This window comes from Peromyscus maniculatus, chromosome 22 (assembly GCF_049852395.1).
Source record: "Peromyscus maniculatus bairdii isolate BWxNUB_F1_BW_parent chromosome 22, HU_Pman_BW_mat_3.1, whole genome shotgun sequence".
Taxonomy (NCBI): Eukaryota; Metazoa; Chordata; class Mammalia; order Rodentia; family Cricetidae; genus Peromyscus; species Peromyscus maniculatus.
The window spans coordinates 13,900,738-13,919,407 of record NC_134873.1 but is presented as its reverse complement, the minus strand read 5'-3'; the positions used below and the strand labels follow the sequence as shown (position 1 = coordinate 13,919,407).

The 18,670-nt window shown below is 43.7% G+C and overlaps 2 protein-coding genes and 1 non-coding gene across 8 annotated transcripts in view; 1 reads left to right on the top strand and 2 right to left on the bottom strand.

Moving 5' to 3' along the window:
- Nucleotides 1-5,804: 5,804 nt before the first annotated feature.
- Nucleotides 5,805-8,424, bottom strand: Actl9 (actin like 9). Of its 3 annotated transcripts, none has more exons than XM_076559459.1 (3): nucleotides 8,324-8,424; nucleotides 7,494-7,594; nucleotides 5,805-7,174 (listed from the first exon to the last, which is right to left on the bottom strand). In XM_076559459.1, exon 3 carries the CDS (start codon nucleotides 7,103-7,105, stop codon nucleotides 5,858-5,860), a length of 1,248 nt encoding a protein of 415 aa, XP_076415574.1. In that variant the 5' UTR covers nucleotides 7,106-7,174; nucleotides 7,494-7,594; nucleotides 8,324-8,424; the 3' UTR covers nucleotides 5,805-5,857. The 3 variants fall into 3 exon arrangements, with proteins under 3 accessions (XP_076415574.1, XP_006990930.1, XP_076415575.1); XM_006990868.3 differs by lacking the exon at nucleotides 8,324-8,424 and adding an exon at nucleotides 8,050-8,196; XM_076559460.1 differs by lacking the exon at nucleotides 8,324-8,424 and adding an exon at nucleotides 7,721-7,830.
- LOC102922927 (vomeronasal type-2 receptor 116-like) overlaps nucleotides 7,274-18,670 on the top strand; it is a 181,590-nt gene continuing 170,193 nt past the window's right edge. For all 4 annotated transcript variants that reach the window (XR_013047376.1, XR_013047375.1, XR_013047377.1 and 1 more), the window contains exon 1: nucleotides 7,274-7,403. The gene's annotated coding sequence lies outside the window, so the exon portion shown is untranslated. The remainder of the gene's footprint in view (nucleotides 7,404-18,670) is intronic.
- Nucleotides 16,087-16,277, bottom strand: LOC121825210 (U2 spliceosomal RNA). The gene has a single exon (XR_006067340.1). It is a non-coding gene; the product is annotated as a U2 spliceosomal RNA (small nuclear RNA).

Sequence of the window (18,670 nt, the reverse complement as noted above, 5' to 3'; positions counted from 1 at the left end):
TTTTATTTCATTATGTTTTGTTGTTACCACTTAGAAACCTGTTCTTTTCTAATGGGAGACAGAAAGGGAGTGGATTTGGATGGGAGTGGACGTGGGGAGGAACTGTGAGGAATAAAGGGAGAAGAACTGTAATCAGGATATACTGTATGAGAAAAGAATTTACTTTTAATAAGAGGGGGAACAAGAAAATAAAAGAAAAAAAAAAGAGAAAAAACTCAGCATACAAAGGAACAGATTTCCTTTGGGCATTTTCGTACTTAGTTCTGGTTGATTCCCCTGCCCCACCTAATTCCCTCCTCACCTGTTTGTCTTTTATTCAGCCATAAAAATAAAATTGTGAAGTTTCTAGGAAAATGGGTATAACTGGAAAATATGAGGTAAGTGAGGTAACCCAGACTCATAAAGACAAATATTTAGTGTTCGCTCTTGTTTCCTAATGGCAGATTTGTGGGGCAAGTTAGAGTGCTCCACACATATGCATGTCTATACTTTGGGAAAATTGCCATGTGAAAGTGATGCTAGGGAGGTTGCAGATGGCTCAGTGGTTGGGAGCATTGGCTGCTCTGTCAGAGGACCTGGATTCAATTCCCAGCACCCACATGGTGGCTCACAACCGTCTGTAACCACAGTTCCCTGGGACCCAACACTCTCACACAGACATACACTCAGGCAAAACATTAATGCACATAAAAAAAGTTATACTAGGAGAGTGAGAGAGCAGAAAAGGTGTGTGTGTGTGTGTGTGTGTGTGTGTGTGTGTGTGTGTGTGTGTATGTGTGAGTGTATGATGTGTGTGTGTGATATGTGTGAATGTGTGTGTGTGTGTGATGTGTGTGAGTATGATGTATGAATGTATGTGATTTGTGTGTGAGTGTGTGGTGTATATATAATATGTGTGAGTGTGTGATATGTGTGAATGTGATCTGTATGTGTATGTGATTTATGTGTGGTGTGTGTGAATGTGTGTTGTGTGTGATATATGTAAATGTGTGTGATGTGAGTATGTGTTATGTGTGTGAATGTAATGTGAGTTTTGTATGTGAGTGTTGTGTGTGTGTGTGTGATGTGTGTGAATGTAATATGTGTGTTGTGTGTGTTGTATGTGAGCTCCAGTGTACCTTAGACAATATGAGACCCACATTTTAAAAACAGCACAGCAGCTGAGGTGGTCTTTCAGTGGGTAAGAATGCTTGCTGTGTAAATGTAGGGACTTGAGTTGAAATCTCAGGATTGCTGGGTGTGGCAGCACATGCCTTTAATTCCAGCACTCAGGAGGCAGAAGCAGACAGATCACTAAGTTCTAGTTCAGCCAGGGATAGACAGAAAAATCCTGTCCAGAAAACAACAAAAACAAAATAAAATATTCCCAGGATTCATGTAAAAAGTTGTCTTTAACCCCAGTGCTGAGGGTGTAAATGGGGAGACAGGAAGGATTGCTAAAACTGCCAATCTGTTGCCTGCCAATCTTGCTGGCTGCCAGTCTAGCTCCAGGTTCAGTGAGAAGCCCTGTCTCAAAGGAACAAAGTACAGAAGGAGAGAGCAGAACATCCAATATCCTACTCTAGTTCCTACATGCACATGTGCATGTAGACCGCACATGCTCATGCACACACAATCACAAGACAAGACAAAAGCTGTTAGGGATGTAGGCAGAGACACAGACGTGTGTGTGAGCAGCTAGAGTGTCCCATGACAGAATGACACTTTGGGCTGAGCATTGTGAGGGCCTGGAATAGAATTGAATAAACTCCATGGAAATCTGTTTATTGTAACAACAAACTGGGCACATGTGTCCCCCATTTCTGGCTGGGGTCCTGATGTCCCTCAGTCTCTCTCTACTGGAGGACTTGGTGCAGAAGGTCCTAACTCCAGAGAGGAATCCAGGTGCTTCAGGGAAAGATCTGGGTTCCCACTCCAGGCTCAGCAAGAACACAGCTGGGCTGGAGAGGCCTCAGGGTCTCAGGGCAGAGAAATTCCCTGAGGCTATGTCAAAGTCATAGGCTAAGCATCAATCTAAACAAATGGTAATGAGCTCTGAATGAATGAAGGGAAATGGGGCTGGGAATGACTAGGACAACTGGCCCTTAGGGACATGAGTAGGAGCAGGTGAAGAGAACCACTGTCCAGGTGTTTCTCACCTGGAACATCTGCCTGAGGGTCATAGTTTAATGGATTGCTCTTGAGAACCTTGTTACCCATTCGTATTCTAGTTTGGGCTGATAAAGGGGCACCTGGGAATTGGTCCTGCGGAGAGTTCTAGAAAACATGTAGACATTTCAGAGAAGGGTGTTTTGGGGGTTCAACATGGGGAAGATGCTGGAAGAGTGTCTTTGGAGAGGGTCACGGGAAGGAGTTGGGAGATTATAATATAACACAGAAGAGGGTTTAGTAGGTATTAACAGGCTCAGCAAAGGATACCCCTGAAGTGTGTACATATTAAGACTCAAATCTGGGAGTTCAAAGTCTTCCTAGGATGTGAGGGCAGAGGAACAGAGTTGGAAAGCATCCCTGTAAGGTGGCCATGTGGGACTGTTTCTGGTGGAAACAATGATGTCAGCTTTGAGCAGTAGGGATCAGCCTAAGATTTTGGGGCTTGGTGTTCTTTGGTGGGTATTGATGGAGTGTTATGCCCAGATTGTGACCCCCCAAAGAGACCACCGAAGACCTTGGATGTCCAGAATGCAACAGCAAGGTTTATTCTGCAGATACAAGTCTAGACAGGGACTCATTCCTACACCCAATACAGTGAGGCAGGGAGGAGTACCTCTTTCTTGGGGAAGTTAGTTTTTATAGGCAAAACCCATAAAATTTCTTAGAGGGGAGGGGGTTAGTACGGGTCCATCCTTGATTGGTTAAGTTTTTCCCGGGCCTGGACTTTATCTTATTTTATCTTATCTGTTTGCCCTGTCAGGAGTTTTACAACTCATCTCCGGGGTCTGGTTTTGTTATCTCTGGAGAGGGGCATCTCGTGGTTAATTGGTTACCATCAGACATCCTGGCTCTGTTCTTTTGTTCCTGGGGCTGGTGCCATCATTTCTGGGGACTTGAAACTGGCCTGGCCTAGATCACAGTCCCCAAAGCCGCTACTGAAGACTTTAGGTACAGAATGCAAAAGTAAGGTGTTTTTTTAAGTTTACAAGTCTCCAGGGAGGCTCTTCCAAACCTCTCACTCACAGCAGGGAGGTTGGAAGGAGTGCTCCCCTTTCTTTGTGAGGCTAGTTCTTAAAGGCACAGACCATATAATTTATTTTAACCCGCCTCCCTTTTTAGTCTTTTGGTGGAATATCCTGACTGTTTTCCAAATTCCCTGTAGCAGATACAGCCACCTGGGGAAAAGGGGTCTAAGTTCTTATCTACACTTAGGAATCCTGGTTTAAGCTTCTCTTTGTCTGTAGGGGATAGAGTGGGGGGGTTTACTGAGGTATCACAGGAGATGAGTTGTGAGAGACTGATTACAGGATTGTGAGAGCAAGGTCTGGAGAGATATACCAGGATGGGAAGGGGATAGTTTCAGGGGATCCATTAGTAGGTCATTTGAGGGAGACCTTGAAGGTGGTGGATGGAGATTTAGTATTCATGTGTGGAGTCTGGAGAGAACAAAGGGGTTTGGTTAGCTGAGAGTGAGTAGCCCACACTCCTGACACCTTTCCTATCTTCCAGTGTTGATAGATTAGTGAAGTTTTCATTCCTCATCAGAGAATATTTGCTTTGCAGTGAATGACAAGCAATATATAGACCCTCCAGGTGGTCAGAGTGCAGAGACCAAGTAAATGTAGAATTCACAGCCCTAGATAAGATGTCACACTGTTTCCCATGACTAAGGGAGCTTTTTCAGAAGAGGGGGCAGAGAATTCTTAAAAGCCAGAGGTTGGTGAGGACTGTTGGAAAATAGTGTTTTCACTACACATCAGGCCATTGCATTTATGAAATCACAGCAGCTGTGCTTGTCTGCATAAGTCCTATGCAATATCCAGCCATTTAACATTCCAGCATATATGGAAGAGGGGGTTCCCTACGTTGAAGAGCTTTGGATAGGGAAAATGAGTTTTCTTCAGGGCAGTGTTCCCTGTTAGGATGCCTACATGCTAGTGGATGGTCCTATACTTATGCCCACGTGGCTACTATTGAGTGGACTCAATGGGCTATGAAAAGAAATCATGAAGTTGGAAGGAGGATGTGGTGGAGGGGCTCTGGGAAGCACTGGAGGGGAAATGGGGGATGGATAAAATGAAGAGAGATTGTATACAAAATTCTCAAAGGGAAAAGAAATCCATGTATGGATTAAGGGGAAAAAATGAGTGGACTCTAAGGGGTGTGTTTGAAAGGATAACAAAGGGTGCAGTCGTGGAGGGTGAGTAGAGTTGGAGTATTCTTGGAAGAATTTTGGGGTGTGGTATGTAGAACATCTTGTGAAGACTTTTTGGGGGAATGGTTTGGAGGTGGTTGAGGAAGTATATCAAGGGAGATGACCTAAAGCCTAAAACCTTAAGAGTCCATGGAAATTTGGAGACAGCTTTCCAGTGTGTGTGTGTGTGTGTGTGTGTGTGTGTGTGTGTGTGTGTGTGTGTGTGATTCTAAGGATATTTTGGGAATATTTAGATGTGTCTGTGTGCTTTCCTCAACCTGAGGATGCCATGGATGGACAGATAGGCTACAGATCCCTAGAAGGTGGGTTGACAGGACTAAAAAATGGTGTTGTTGTTTTAGGGTTTGTCATGAGGGAAGTGTATTTAAGGGATTAGAATTAGGGTATCTCCATGAGTAAACTGAGGGAGAAGTGGGGCAATAGAGGGTTGAAAACATGAGGGAATGGGATTGTTAAACTGGGGGAGGGATGGAGTGGGAGAGCAATGAAAGAGATATCTTGATAGAGGGGGACATTATGGGGTTAGGGAGAAGCCTGGTGCTAGAGAAATTCCCAGGAACCCACAAGGATGACCCCAGCTTAGACTACTAGCAATAGCGGAGAGGGTACCTGAACTGGCCTTCTCTGGTAATCAGATTGGTGAATACCCTAACTGTCATCATAGAGCCTTCATCTAGTAACTGATGGAAGCAGATGCAGAGATCCACAGCCAAGCACCAGGCTGAGCTCTGGGAGTCCAGTTGAAGAGAGGGAAGAGAGATTGTATGAGCAAGGGTGATCAAGATCATGATGGGGAAATCTACAAAGACAACTGAACCAAGCTTGTAGGAACTCACAAACTTAGGCCGACAACTGTGGAACCTGCATGGTACCAGACTAGGCCCCCTGCATATGGGAGACAGTTGTATAGCTTGGTCTGTTTTAGGGGCCCCTGGCAGTGGGATCAGCATCTATCCCTGGTGCATGAGCTGGCTTTTTGGAGCCCATTACCTATGGTGGGATGCCTTGCTCAGCCTTGATGCAGGGGGAAGGCTTATTCCTGCCTCAACTGCAGGTGCCATGTTTTGCTGACTCCCCATGGAAGCCCTTACTCTTTTGGAAGAGGGGATGATGTTGGGTGGATGGGGGAAGACTGGGGGTGGGGGAAGCAGGAGGAGGGATGAGAGGGGAATCTGTGATTGGTATGTAAAATGAATAAAAAATTTCTTAAATTAAAAAAAGTATTAGGGTGTCTCAGAGGGATGGTCATGGATTCTTTAGCATAATTTCCATTCAGAAATGTTTGGAGGAGAAGATACCAGGGGTGTGAGGGGTTGGAGATGGGAGGATATGGGTTGAGGGGTCAGTTGGAGGGTGTAGGCTAGTGGCTTAATGAGAACATGAGTCATCTGGGTGGGCCTTAGAGCACGGGATAGAGCTGGAAGACAACAGTACTGAGTTTGCTTGCCAAGAAAGCTTTACTGCCTTCAGCCCTTCCCACCTTGTCCCCTGTTAGTAGCATTTTCGGTATACAACCTGAGGTCCTCTTTCTTCATATTGTTCCCTCAAGACCCAGCAGGACTGGAAAGCGTGCAACGAGGCCAGAATGGAGCCCCCAATCCACACAGAGAGGTTCCTGTTGGGCTGTGCCATCACCACCACGTGATCCTCAGGTGGCAGGGAGCGCAGTAGCTCTGCCCTGAAGCGACCCTCCAGGCCAGTAAAGAGGGAGGAGCCTCCACACAGGAGCACATTCTGGGCCACGTGGTTCCGTAGCTCCCGAGGCACCTTTATGAGACTCTGTTCAGCCATGGCAGGGAGGCCCATGGGCGACAGTCCTGGTATCTCGGGGGGATGGAATAGGAGCTCTGGGCACTGAAATAACTCCTTCCCCAGAGTGACAGTCCGTCCATCCGGCAACTTTAGGGTCTGCTTGCACTCCTGATCCAGACGAGCCTGCTCCTTTTGGAAATCTGAGGCCAAATAACAGTAACGATGTTTGATGTTCTCCACTATGTCCAGGTCCTCTTGTCTTAATGAGAAGCCAGAGCCCAGCAGCATCTCTGCTAGAAAGGCAGTAAGATGGTTGCCGGCCAGGTCCAAGCGTTGGATGGCATGGGGTAGGTTGTAGCCCTGAACAACTGGCACTGTGTAGCTGACTCCATGGCCAGTGTCTACAACAAGTCCATTAACACGCCCATGGGCATAGACTGACAATACAGATTGAGATGCCACATATATGGCTGGGGAGTGCAGAGACTCAAAGGCCACTTCTATTAGCTTCTCACGGTTGGTGACTGGGCTGAAGGGTGGATCCGAAAACAGTAGAGGGTGATCCTGGGTGGCCACTCGGAGATCATGTTCCAGGATGTGTCGCCAGATTAGTTCAGCTGCTTCCCAGTCCACCACAATGCCGTTGCGAATAGGTTTTACCAACCTCAGCTCTGGGCGGGAGCGGGCTGCCTCCCCAATAAAAGTTTCCAGCTCTGATCGGCCCTTGGTAGCCTGTTTCTTGGGCTGGCAACCCAGGATGGTGGCCACGGTATAGGTGGGTTGGGAATGTCCTGCAAAGCCCACTTTACAGGTGCCTGTGCCCATGTCAATTACCACAGCACCTGTCTTCGGTGGGAGCCTGTCGACAACTAGGTTGAGGGAATCTTGCTGTAGATTGTTGTTCACTAGGAGTGTGCTGGAGTTCACGGCAAGAGGACCAGGAGTCTCTGGGGAGGGCTGGGGCTTTGGGTGTCCATTGACATCCATGGCTGCAAGTGGCCTGATGAGGCTGCTTGTCAAGGGAGACCTCTTTTCTCTGGGGCACCAGTGGAAAGGCTGATCAAGGCCCAGGGTGGCCAGAAAGAGAGAGAGAGGATAGAACAGTGGGGGTCTGTGACATCACTGTGCTTGCCCTTGCTTCACAATGCAGGCATGTAGTGGGTTGAGATGGACTGGGGGAAGGCAGGAGGAACCTCTTTGCATGAATTTCACCTGGGAGAAATGTCTATTTACCAGAGACAGAGTGAGAAGAAGAGATTCTACTCAAGTCTAGCTTGGTCAAACAGTGAGTTTAACTGGAGTTGCTTACAGGAGTGTGGGTAAGGGATTGTTTACAGGCACATGGGTAAAGGCTATACTTAAAGGGTAAACATACTCTGGCTGGCAAATCCTGATGCAGAAGCTTCCCATACTCAAGGATACCTGCTCCTGTAGATGGCTTCTATCTGAAATCCAGACCACAGTGGTCAAGGTTACCTGTCAATATAGATAGTTGTTATCTGAAACTGTGGAGGCTGAACCAAGACCAATAAAATTTCCACCGAACTGCACCCTGATAGACACTTCCCACTGCAAACCCCACAAGATCTCAAGCCCTTGTACCACAGCCTGTATGCATAGTCTTCATTCACATGGAGAGGTTGTTGCTTTTCATTGTTCTAATTAAAGGGCAGTCTACTCCTGTTGAGGTAGGAGATTTTGCCATCCCATCCCAGTCCGATCTAACAACACCAGTGAAGGAAAATATCTCCTATGGCAACTGCTAACTGCCTGTACACCCTTGGAAAGGGGTATGGCTTCCTGAGACCCTACTTGTAGCAACAGCTTACTCTCTTGTGGGGAGGGTTGAGACTTCCTGAGGCCTCTCCCTTAGTAACCACTAACTGTCAATAAATTCCTGGAGAGGAGTATGGTGGCCTTGTGAGCCTCACCTCTGTGATGGACAATCAATAGGCTCAATTTTATGAAGGTCTCCCATGCGTAATTATAGCCACAAGGCCATGTCTTGCCTGAGGGCAGAATTCCATAGCAGAGCCCCACAGCCTTCATTTCTTTATGACTACCCTCCGAGAGCCCAATCTGCAGAGGAAACAAGGTCTCTGATTCAGCATCTTCATTGCAGAACCCACTCTCACACAACACACACACACACACACACACACACACACACACACACACACACACACACACTCCTTCTGCAGGTACCTTGCCCAGTCTCCCAAGAATGTAAATCAGAAGGTAACAGGTCAAACTGACTGTCTGGCTTTCTTCCTTGTGTTTTTTTCCTTCCCTCTTGTGGCAGTTTGAATGTAACTGGCCCCAGTAATCTCACAGGGAGTGGCACTATTGTGAAGTGTGGCTTTGTTGGAGTGGGTATGGCCTTGTTGGAAGAAGCGTGTCACTGTGGGAGCGGGCTTTTAGGCTTCCAATGCTTAGAATACTGCCCAGTGTGTCAGCTGACTTTGTGTTGCCTGCAAGCCAAGATGTCACCAGCACCAGGTCTGCCTGCATGCTGTCATGCTCCCCACCATGATGATAATGGACTGAACCTCTGAAACTGTAATCAGGCCACCCTAAATTGTTTGCCTTATAAGAGTTGCCATGGTCAAGCTTGGCACAGGGGAATCTCCCAGGAGTCTATGGGGAGGATCCAGGCTTAGACTCTTAGCAATAGTGGATAAGTAGCCTGAACTCCTTTGACCAGATTGGTGCTTGGCCCAATTGTCATCAGAAAGGCTTCATCTAGCAACTGATGGAGGCAGATGCAGAGATCCACAGCAGAGTTTGGGATTCCTGTGGAGGAGGAGGAGGAGGAGGAGAAAGGAGTGTAGGAGCCAGAGGGGTCAAGGACACCATGAGAAGGCTCACATAATCAATTAACCTGGGCTCATAGAGGCTAACAGAGACTGAACCAACAATCAGGGAGCCTGCAATTAGACTCTGAATATATGTTACAGTTGTGTCGTTGTTGAAGTCCTAACAGTGGGAACAGGGGCTGTCAATAACTCTTTTGCTGGCTTTTGGGACTCTACTCCACATACTAGGTCACCTTGCTCAGCCTTAATACATGAGGAGGTGCCTAGTCATACTGCAACTTGATATGCCACATTTTATTGATATTCATAGGAGATGGGCCCTTTCATGGATGGAGATGGAAGAAGAGGGGATTGGGGGGTTGGAGTAGGAGAGAGGGACTGGGAGGGGAGAATGGGGGGAGGCTGCAGCTGGGATGTAAAATAAATATGAATGAATAAACAATTGAAAAAAGTTAAAATTTAAGAGATTGGAAGTAAGACTGACATGGAAACTGTGGTGGTTTGAATAAAAATGTTCCCCATAGGCTCATAGGGAGCAGCACTATTAGGAGGTGTGGCCTTGCTGGAGAAAGTGTGACACTGGGGTGGGATTGGAGGTTTCAGAAGCTCAAGACAGGCCTATTGTCTCTGTCTCTTCCTGTTGCCTGTGGATCAAGATGTAAGAACTCTCGGCACCATGTCTTCCTACATACTGCCTTGCTTTCTGCCATGATAATGGACTAAACTTCTGAACTGTAAGCCAGCCACAATTAAATGCTTTCCTTTATAAGCAAAAAAGTTGCTGTGGTCAGCAATTAACATTTCATTACTTCTCAGGAAGGGATGGGTCTTCACTGATACTTCCTCTATCCATTGTGGAAAGTTGGAAGGCCCAAGCTTGGGCAAGTTTGCACAGCTGCTGTGTTCACGGTTACAGTGGCAATGTCATATCTGGATGGCAGTGCTTCCTGACACTCTCTCCTTACCCAGCTTTTGCTCTCTGTCCTCTTTTTCAGTATTTCCTGGACCTTTGAGTTGGGATAGGGAGTGTTGCTGTCCTGTTTAGGTCTGAGCACTCTTCAGCCAATTATTCTCTGCACTTTGAGCAGGTATGAGTCACTGCATTCACCTTCACTCAGGCTGAGAGCTGTGGGTATAGACGTAAATATTTAGAAGGAAGTCTCACAACACGTGCAGGTAGCAAAAGAAGGTCGTATGCTGGCTTTTTTTGACCATGTGTGCCTCCCAGCTGTAGGATTTGTACCAAATTCATGGTATTGCATGCACTCCCTGCTCGGGAGAGGAGTTCTGGTGCTTTTTGTTTGTTTTTTTGAATGTCCATAACAACCACGAACACACTAAGTGAAAATATTTCATTCGTCCTTTTCAAACAGATTTCTGTTACACTTTTAAATTCTGTAATAGAGAATGGAGAAATGGCTCAGCACTTAAGAATACTAGTTATTTTTGCAGAGGACTTGGGTTCCCATCTCGTGGCAGCTTATAACCATTCTTAACTCCAGTTTCAGGGGATCCCATGCCCTCTTCTGACCATGTGCTTCACAGACATACGTGTAGGAAAAAATGTTTGTATATAGAAAAGAAAAAAATTGTAAATTATGCAATAGCTGAAAGACATGAGGGTGAACTCACATAGGACTGACTCACAGTTCTGTGCATTCCAGGGATCCAGCTCAGGTTGTCAGGAGTGAGCAGCAGGTGTTCTGACCCACTAAGCCATCTCCCTCACCCAAAAAGATGAATTTAAAATTTCCCTATCAGTCTCACATTGTCTGTAGTTTTGCCACAGTCTTTATTTTGCTGAGCAATGTGCCTTCTATTCCCATCTTCAGAAGAGAGATGTTGAATTTTGCCAAAAGCCTCTTTTTTTTGCAACTAATGAGATGGCCATGTGATTTCTCTCCTTAACTTTGCATGCTATATTACATTTATTAATTTGCATTTGTTGAACCAACCATGCATTACTGAGTTAATATCAACTTCACTAGTTTTTAAAGAAAAAAATGATTACATCTTTATTTATTTACTTTTTTTTTTGGTAGAAGGGTCTCTCTGGAAAGTGCAGAGGAGTAGACTCGGTTGAAGTTGGGTTTTTCTTTCTTTTCTTTTATAAGGAAATTTTTATTATTAAGAATTTTTCATTCATTTTACATACCAACCACAGATCCCTCTCTCCTCCCTTCTCCCAGCCCCCAGCCTTCCCCCCAACCCACCTCAGCCCCACCTCCTCCAAGGCAAGATCTCCCATGGGGAGTCAGCAGAGCCTGGTACATTCAATTGAGGCAAGTCCAAGCCCCTCTTCCCTGCACCAAGACTGTGGAAGGTGTCACATCTTAGGCACTGGGCTCCAAAAAGCCGGTTCATGCACCAGGGATGGATACCGATCCCATTGCCTGGGGGCCCCCTAAACTGTTCAGACTAAACAACTGTCTCACCTATACAGAGGGCCTAGTCCAGTACCATGGGGGCTCCACAGCTATTGGTCCACAGTTCATGCATCTCCACTAGTTGGCTGGCCGTCTCTGTACATTTTCCCATCATGATCTAGATGTCTCTTGCTCATAGAATCCCTCCTTTCTCTCATCAGTTGGACTCCTGGAACTCAGCCTGGCGTGTAGCTGTGGATCTCTGCATCTGCTTCCATCAGTCACTGGATGAAAGCTCTATGATGACAGTTAATCACCCATCTGATCACTGGAGTAGGCCAGTTCAGGCACCCTCTCGACCATTGCCAGTAGTCTAAGGTGGAGTCATCTTTGAGGATTCCTGAGAACTTCCCTAGCACCCTGTTTCTCCCTATTCCCATAATGTCTTCTTTTATTATGATATCTTTCCTTGCTCTCCCACTCTGTTCCTGTTCCAGCTCAAACCTCCCATTCCTCTATGTTCTCATCCCCCATCCCTTGCTCTCCATTATCCCCCTCACCCCCAGTTTGCTCATGTAGATATCATCTATTTCTCCTTCACTGGGCAATCTATGCATCCCTTTTAGGTTCCTCCCTGCTAGCAAGCCTCCTTGGAGCTGTCAGTTGCAGTCTGGTTATCCTTTGCTTTACATCTACTATCAACTTATGAGTGAGTACATACCATGTTTGTCCTTCTGAGTCTGGGTTACCTCACTCAGGATGATATTTTCTAGTTCTATCCATTTGCCTGCAAATTTCATGATATCATTGTTTTTTACTGCTGAGTAGTACTCTATTGTGTATATGTGCCACCTTTTTTTTTTTTTATTCATTCTTCAGTTGAGGGGCATATGCTGCTATGAATATACTTGAGCATGTGTCCTTGTTGTATGATTGAGCATTCCTTGGGTATATGCCCAAGAGTGGTATAGCTGGGTCTTGAGATTGATTCCCAATTTTCTGAGAAACCACCATACTGATTTCCAAAGTGGCTGTACAAGTTTGCACTTCCACCAACAGTGGAGGAGTGTTCCCCTGGCTCTGTATCCTCTCCAACATAAGCTGTCTTCAGTGTTTTTGATCTTAGCCATTCTGACAGGTGTGAGATAGTATCTCAGAGTCATTTTGATTTGCATTTCCCCGATGACTAAGGATGTTGAGCAATTCCTTAAATTGGTCATTTGGCCATTTGAGATTCTTCTGTTGAGAATTCTCTGTTTAGCTCTGTAGCCCATTTTCAAATTGGATTGTTCAGTATTTTGATTTCTAGATTCTTGAAAGATTCTTGGATTCTATATATATTTTAGAGATCAGATCTCTGTCAGATGTGGGGTTGGTGAAGATCTTTTCCCATTCTGTAGGCTGTTGTTTTGTCTTATTGACTGTGTCCTTTGCTCTACAAAAGCTTCTCAGTTTCAGACAGTCCCATTTATTAATTGTTGCCCTCAGTGTCTTTGCTACTGGTGTTATATTTAGGAAGTGGTCTCCTGTGCCAATGCATTCCAGACTACTTCCTACTTTCTCTTTTATTAAGTTCAGTGTAACTGGATTTTTGTTGAGGTCTTTGATCCACTTGGATTTGAGTTTTGTGCATGGTGACAGATATAGATCTATTTGCAATCTTCTGCATGTTGACATCCAGTTATGCCAACACCATTTGTTGAAGATGCTTTCTTTTTTCCATTGCAGAGTTTTGGCTTCTTTATAAAAAATCAGGTGTTCATAGGTGTTCTGAACAATGTCAGGATCTTCAATTTGATTCCATTGGTCCACATGTCAGTTTTTATGCTAGTACCAAGTTGTTTTTATTACTATAGCTCTATAGTAGAGTTTGAAGTCAGGGATCGTGATGTCCCCAGAGGTTGCTTTATTGTACAGGATTCTTTAAGCTATCCTGGTTTTTTGTTTTTCCATATGAAGTTGAGTATTGTTCTTTCCAAGTCTGTGAAGAATTGTGTTGGGATTTTAATGGGGATTGCATTGAATCTGTAGATTGTTTTTGGTAAGATTGCCATTTTTACTATGTTAATCCTACCTATCCATGAGCATGGGAGATCTTTCCATTTTCTGATATTTTCTTCAATTTCTTTCTTCAGAGACTTGAAGTTCTTATCATACAGGTCCTTCACTTGCTTATTTCGAGTTACCCAAAGGTATTTTATATTATTTGTGGCTATTGTAAAGGGTGAGTTTCTAAGCCCACTTATTGTAGCTGTGTGATTCACTACACGGGTGTGTGAGTTCACGCTGGTTCATTGAATGAAGACACAGAGGCATCTTAAGAATGAATATGAATCTAGCTTTTCATGGCTGCAGGGGGGTCCAGCCTCAAAGGACTGAAGCACTAACCCTTTGCCTAGGGCAGTTTTATTTCTCTCCAATATATTTTAGCCAGTTAATTTCTATATGCTCAAAACAACCTGAAAGGGGCTCTCAACAATACAATGCCAAATGTAAATTCCTTCATTTCTCAGGTACCACGATCTTCTGGGTTTCCTGAACCAAGTTTTGCATAGGCCTTTGTATCCTTGAGAAACTGAGACAAGATTCACATAGAGGGCAACAAGAGAAATAAAAGAAGTCTGCTAAAGAAAAGATAGATTAGGGCTAGGTGCTATGCCCTGGAGCCAGGCCAGGGGCAGCTCAACAGGAATGCCAATACAATTTATTATTTGTATATAGGAGGACTACTGATTTTTTTGATTTAATCTTGTGTCCTACCATGTTGCTGATGGAGTTTATCAGCTGTAGGAATTCCCTGGTAGAATTTTTGGGGTAACTTATGTATACTATCAAATCACTTGCAAATAGTTAAAGTTGGACTTCTTCCTTTCCAATTTCTATCCCTTTGATCTCCTTTTGTTGTCTTATTGCTCTAACTAGAACTTCAAGTACTATATTGAATAAATATGGGGAGAGCAGACAGCCTTGTCTTGTTCCTGATTTTAGTGAAATCACTTTGAGTTTTTCTTCATTTAATTTGATGTTGACTGTCGGGTTGCTGTAAATTGTCTTTATTATGTTTAGGTATGCTTGTATCTCTCTAGGACCTTTATCACGAACGGGTGTTAGATTTTGTCAAAGCTTTTTCAGCGTCCAGTGAGATCATCATGTGGTTTTTTTCTTTTAGTTTGTTTATATGGTGTACTGCATTGACAGATTTTTGTATGTTGAACCATCCTTGTATCCCTGTGATGAAGCCTACTTGATCATGGTGGATAATTTTTTTGATGAGTTCTTGGATTCGATTTGCCAATATTTTATTGAGTATTTTTGCATCAATGTTCATGAGGGAGATTGGTCTGTAATTCTCTTTCTTTGTTGCATCTTTGTGTGTTTGAGTATCAGGGTAATTGTAGACTCATAAAAAGAGTTTGGTAATGTTCCTTCTGTTTCTATTGTGTGAAACAATTTGAAGAGTATTGGAATTAGCTCTTTGAAAATCTGGTAGAATTCTGTGCTGAAACCATCTGACCCTGAGATTTTTTTTTGGTTGGAGACTTTTAATGAACTATTTCTATTTCCTTAGGGGTTATTGGTCTATTTAAATAGTTTAACTGGTCTTGATTCAACTTTGGTATTTGCTACCTATTCAGAAAATTGCCCATTTCTTTCAGATTTTCCAATTTTGTGGAGTACAGGTTATTGAAGTATGACCTGGTGATTTCTGATTTTGTTAATTTGGATGCTTTCTCTCTGCCTTTTGGTTAATTTTGATAAGGGCTTGTCTATCTTGTTGATTTTCACAAAGAACAAATTCTTTGTTTCATTGATTCTTTGTGTTGTTCTCTTTGTTTCTATTTTATTGATTTCAGCCCTCAATTTGATTATTTCCTGGCATCTATTCCTCCTGTGTGAGTTTACTTCTTTTTGTTCTAGAGCTTTCAGTTGTGCTGTTAAGTTACTATTGTGTGATTTCTCCAACTTCTTTATGTGGGCATATAGAGCTATGAATTTTCCTCTTAGCACTGCTTTCATAGTGTCCCATAAGTTTGGGTATGCTGTACTTTCATTTTCATTGAATTCTAGGAATTCTTTAATTTCTTTCTTTATTTCTTCCTTGACCGATTGGTGATTCAGTTGGGCATTATTCTGTTTCCATGAGATTGTAGGCTTTCCGTAATTTTTGTTGTTGTTGAAATCTAACTTTAAGCCATGGTGGTCTGATAAGATACAGGAGGTTATTTCAATTTTTTTTGTATCTGTTGAGATTTGCTTTGTGACCCAGTATGTGTTCGATTTTGGAGAAGGTTCCATGGAGTGCTGAGAAGAAGGTATATTCTTTTGTGTTAAGGTAGAATTTTCTGTAGATATATATTAAGTCCATTTGAGTCATAATATCTCTTAGTTTCCTTATTTCTCTGTTAAGTTTCCGTCTGGCAGACTTGTTCATTGGTGAGAGTGGGGTGTTAAAAGTGTCCCATTCCTAGTGTATGGTGTTTGATGTGTGATTTAAGCTTTAGTAATCTTTACTTTACAAATGTAGGTGCCCTTGTATTTGGGGCATAAATGTTCAGAATTGAAACCTCATCTTGTTGGATTTTCCCTGTGATAAATATGTAATGTTCCTCATGATCTCTTTCAATTGATTTTAGTTTGAAGTCTATTTCATTAGATGCTAGGATAGCTACACCAGCTTGCTTCCTAAATCCATTTGATTGGAAAGTCTTTTTTCAGCCTTTTACTCTGAGGTAGTGTCTGTCTTTAAAGTTGAGGTGTGTTTCTTTTTCTTTTCTTTTCTTTTTTTTTTGGGTGCACCGTTCCTGGAGGTACTGCAATACCAGGTCGATGCGTGGAGTGGACGGAGCAAGCTCCTATTCCAACTCCTACTTCCAAAAATCCATTTAATATATTGTCCTCAGATAGAGGACGTATCAGATATTAAACTGATAAGAACAGATACTACACTTGATCTTAGCCAAAAGGCCGAGAAGTGATGAGGTGTGTTTCTTGTATGCAGCAGAAGGATGGATTCTGTTTTCATATCCCCTCTGTTAGCCCGTGTCTTTTTATAGGTGAATTGAGACCATTGATATTAATGGATATTAATGATGAGTGATTGTTAATTCCTATTATTTTTTGGTGGTAGTGTTGTGTGTTTTTCTCTTCTTTGGTAGTTGTTGGTGTGAAATTATCTATTTCCTGTGTTTTCATGGGTGTATCTAACTTCCTTAGGTTGGATTTTTTTCTTCAAGTGCTTTCTATAGGGCTAGGTTTGTGGATGTCTGGTTTTATCATGGAATATTTTGTTTACTTCTATGGTGATTGAGAGTTTTGCTGGATATAATAGTTTGGGTTGGCATCCATGGTCTGTTAGTGTCTGCATAACATCTGTCCAGGACCTTCTGGCTTTCAGAGTCTCCATTGAGAAGTTGGGTGTTATTCTGATGGGTCTGCCTTTATAAGTCACTTGGCCTTTATGAAACACATGTCCAAAAACAAAAATGATATGATCTATGTTTTGGAACAACATGAATATATTCCTGCTTACTAAATTCTGTATAAATAAAGAAGTACTGTGGCTGATAGTCAGTCAGTCTGAAAGATTCTCATGACCACCATGGCCTGCCTCCTTCCCTTGCTAACTTGTTACATCTTTTGCTGGGACCTGTCTACTGCAGTGGATCACTCCCAGCAAAGCCTGGATATGTGGGCGCCATGGGCCCTGACCCCCGACTGTGAGTGGCTGCAGCCTTGCTTGCTGACCAGGTGTCCTTCCTATTCAGATTCCCTGCCGGTGTCCTTCTCACCTTAGGATCATCGGAGAGCTTACCGGAGGTTCTTTGTTCCTACATCCTGCTTGTGGTGTAAACAACTTAGGTGCATCCTGTATTTGGTGTAAACAACTTAGATGCAAGAATGCAGAACTTTGGGTCTAGAATGTAGACCATTGGTAGCGAACTTCTGCCCTCAGGGGATCCTCCATTTGTGTTGTAAGCCTGTATTTAAGGTTTCTTCCCTCTTGCAATAAACGGCATTCGACATCCAATCGTACGAATGACTCGCTGTCTCTTGTCTCTATTTTTTAATCCGCAGCCCTTCGCTCGGACATGGTGAACGCGTATTGGTAACGCGGGCGTTACTGCTACATGGATAGACTAATTTTTCCCCTCTCAGGAGTCATCAGTGACATGTTCTTTGTCTAGGACTGGGAATCCTTGATGTTTTCCCTTTCCCTCTCAGCATGTCTATTGTTTTTATCATTGTTCATGGACTGTTTAGGCAGATATTTATAGGAGAAACAGTCACATTTCATAGTCCTTTGGATCTTACAATCATTTTACCTCTCTACAACAGTGTTCCTTGTGCCTTAGGTGCATGAATTATGTTAAATGTGTTTTTTTTTTTTCCTGGAGCTTCTCATCATCTCTGCATTTATTGTGTTCAGTTGGGGTTTAATTTAATGGTCTCCATTTAATGTAAAGAGAAGATTCTTAGATGAAAGATGAGAGCTACACTTATCTATGGGTATGAGGATAAATTTTAGAATGCTGTTAAGAATTATGCTAGTTTATATTGTGGCCACAGTAAGTTCTCTGCTAAGACCAATGACCTCACTACTTTCACGTATTTGAATAGGCTTTTTGTGCCAGGCATTATTTCTCTCCTGTTGAGTGGGTCTTAAGTCCAATTGGACAACTTTTGGTTTCTTTCAAGGTAGGAGTGCTCCTCATAACTTTAGGAATCTTGCCATGCTTGTCAGAGCTGTGCTTCATAGGCACCAAAACTGGGTAGGACTGTTAATTGTTTCTATTCCTTGGAGGCTTGTGTAGTACTTTCTGATACTATAGAAGCTAGATTGAAGGAAGGATTGTAAGTAAATCTGTTGCAACTCTGTTGGTTTGGTCCCAGGTTTTGGCACCAAAGTGTGAGCCTGCAACTATGGGAAAGGTATCCTAACTACTTGGTGAGTCAGGCAACACCTTGAACTGCTTAAGACAGCTCGGATGGTTGGAGCTGCTCAGGACAGCTCAACCCTGAAGGTGTCCCAGACACATGGAGCTGTTTAGCACAGCCCTGATATCTGGAACTACAAAGACACAGTTCAGCCCTGGAGGGTGAGGTATCCCAGATACCTCCAGCTTCTTAGAACAGATCTGCCCTGGAGGGTAAGGTATCCTAGATACCTGGGAAGGGAAGTTTTTCTGATTGCTCAGGAGAATCAGGCCTGGAACTACTTCGGCAGCAAAGGGTATTCTGTTTGGGAAAGTCAGGCCTGGAACTGCTTCAGCAGGGAAGGGTATCCTGACTGTTTGGGAGAGTCAGACTATACCTGGTGTGATGAGGGAGGGTCTCCTCGCAGGATATAGCAATACTGCTCCTCTCCTGGA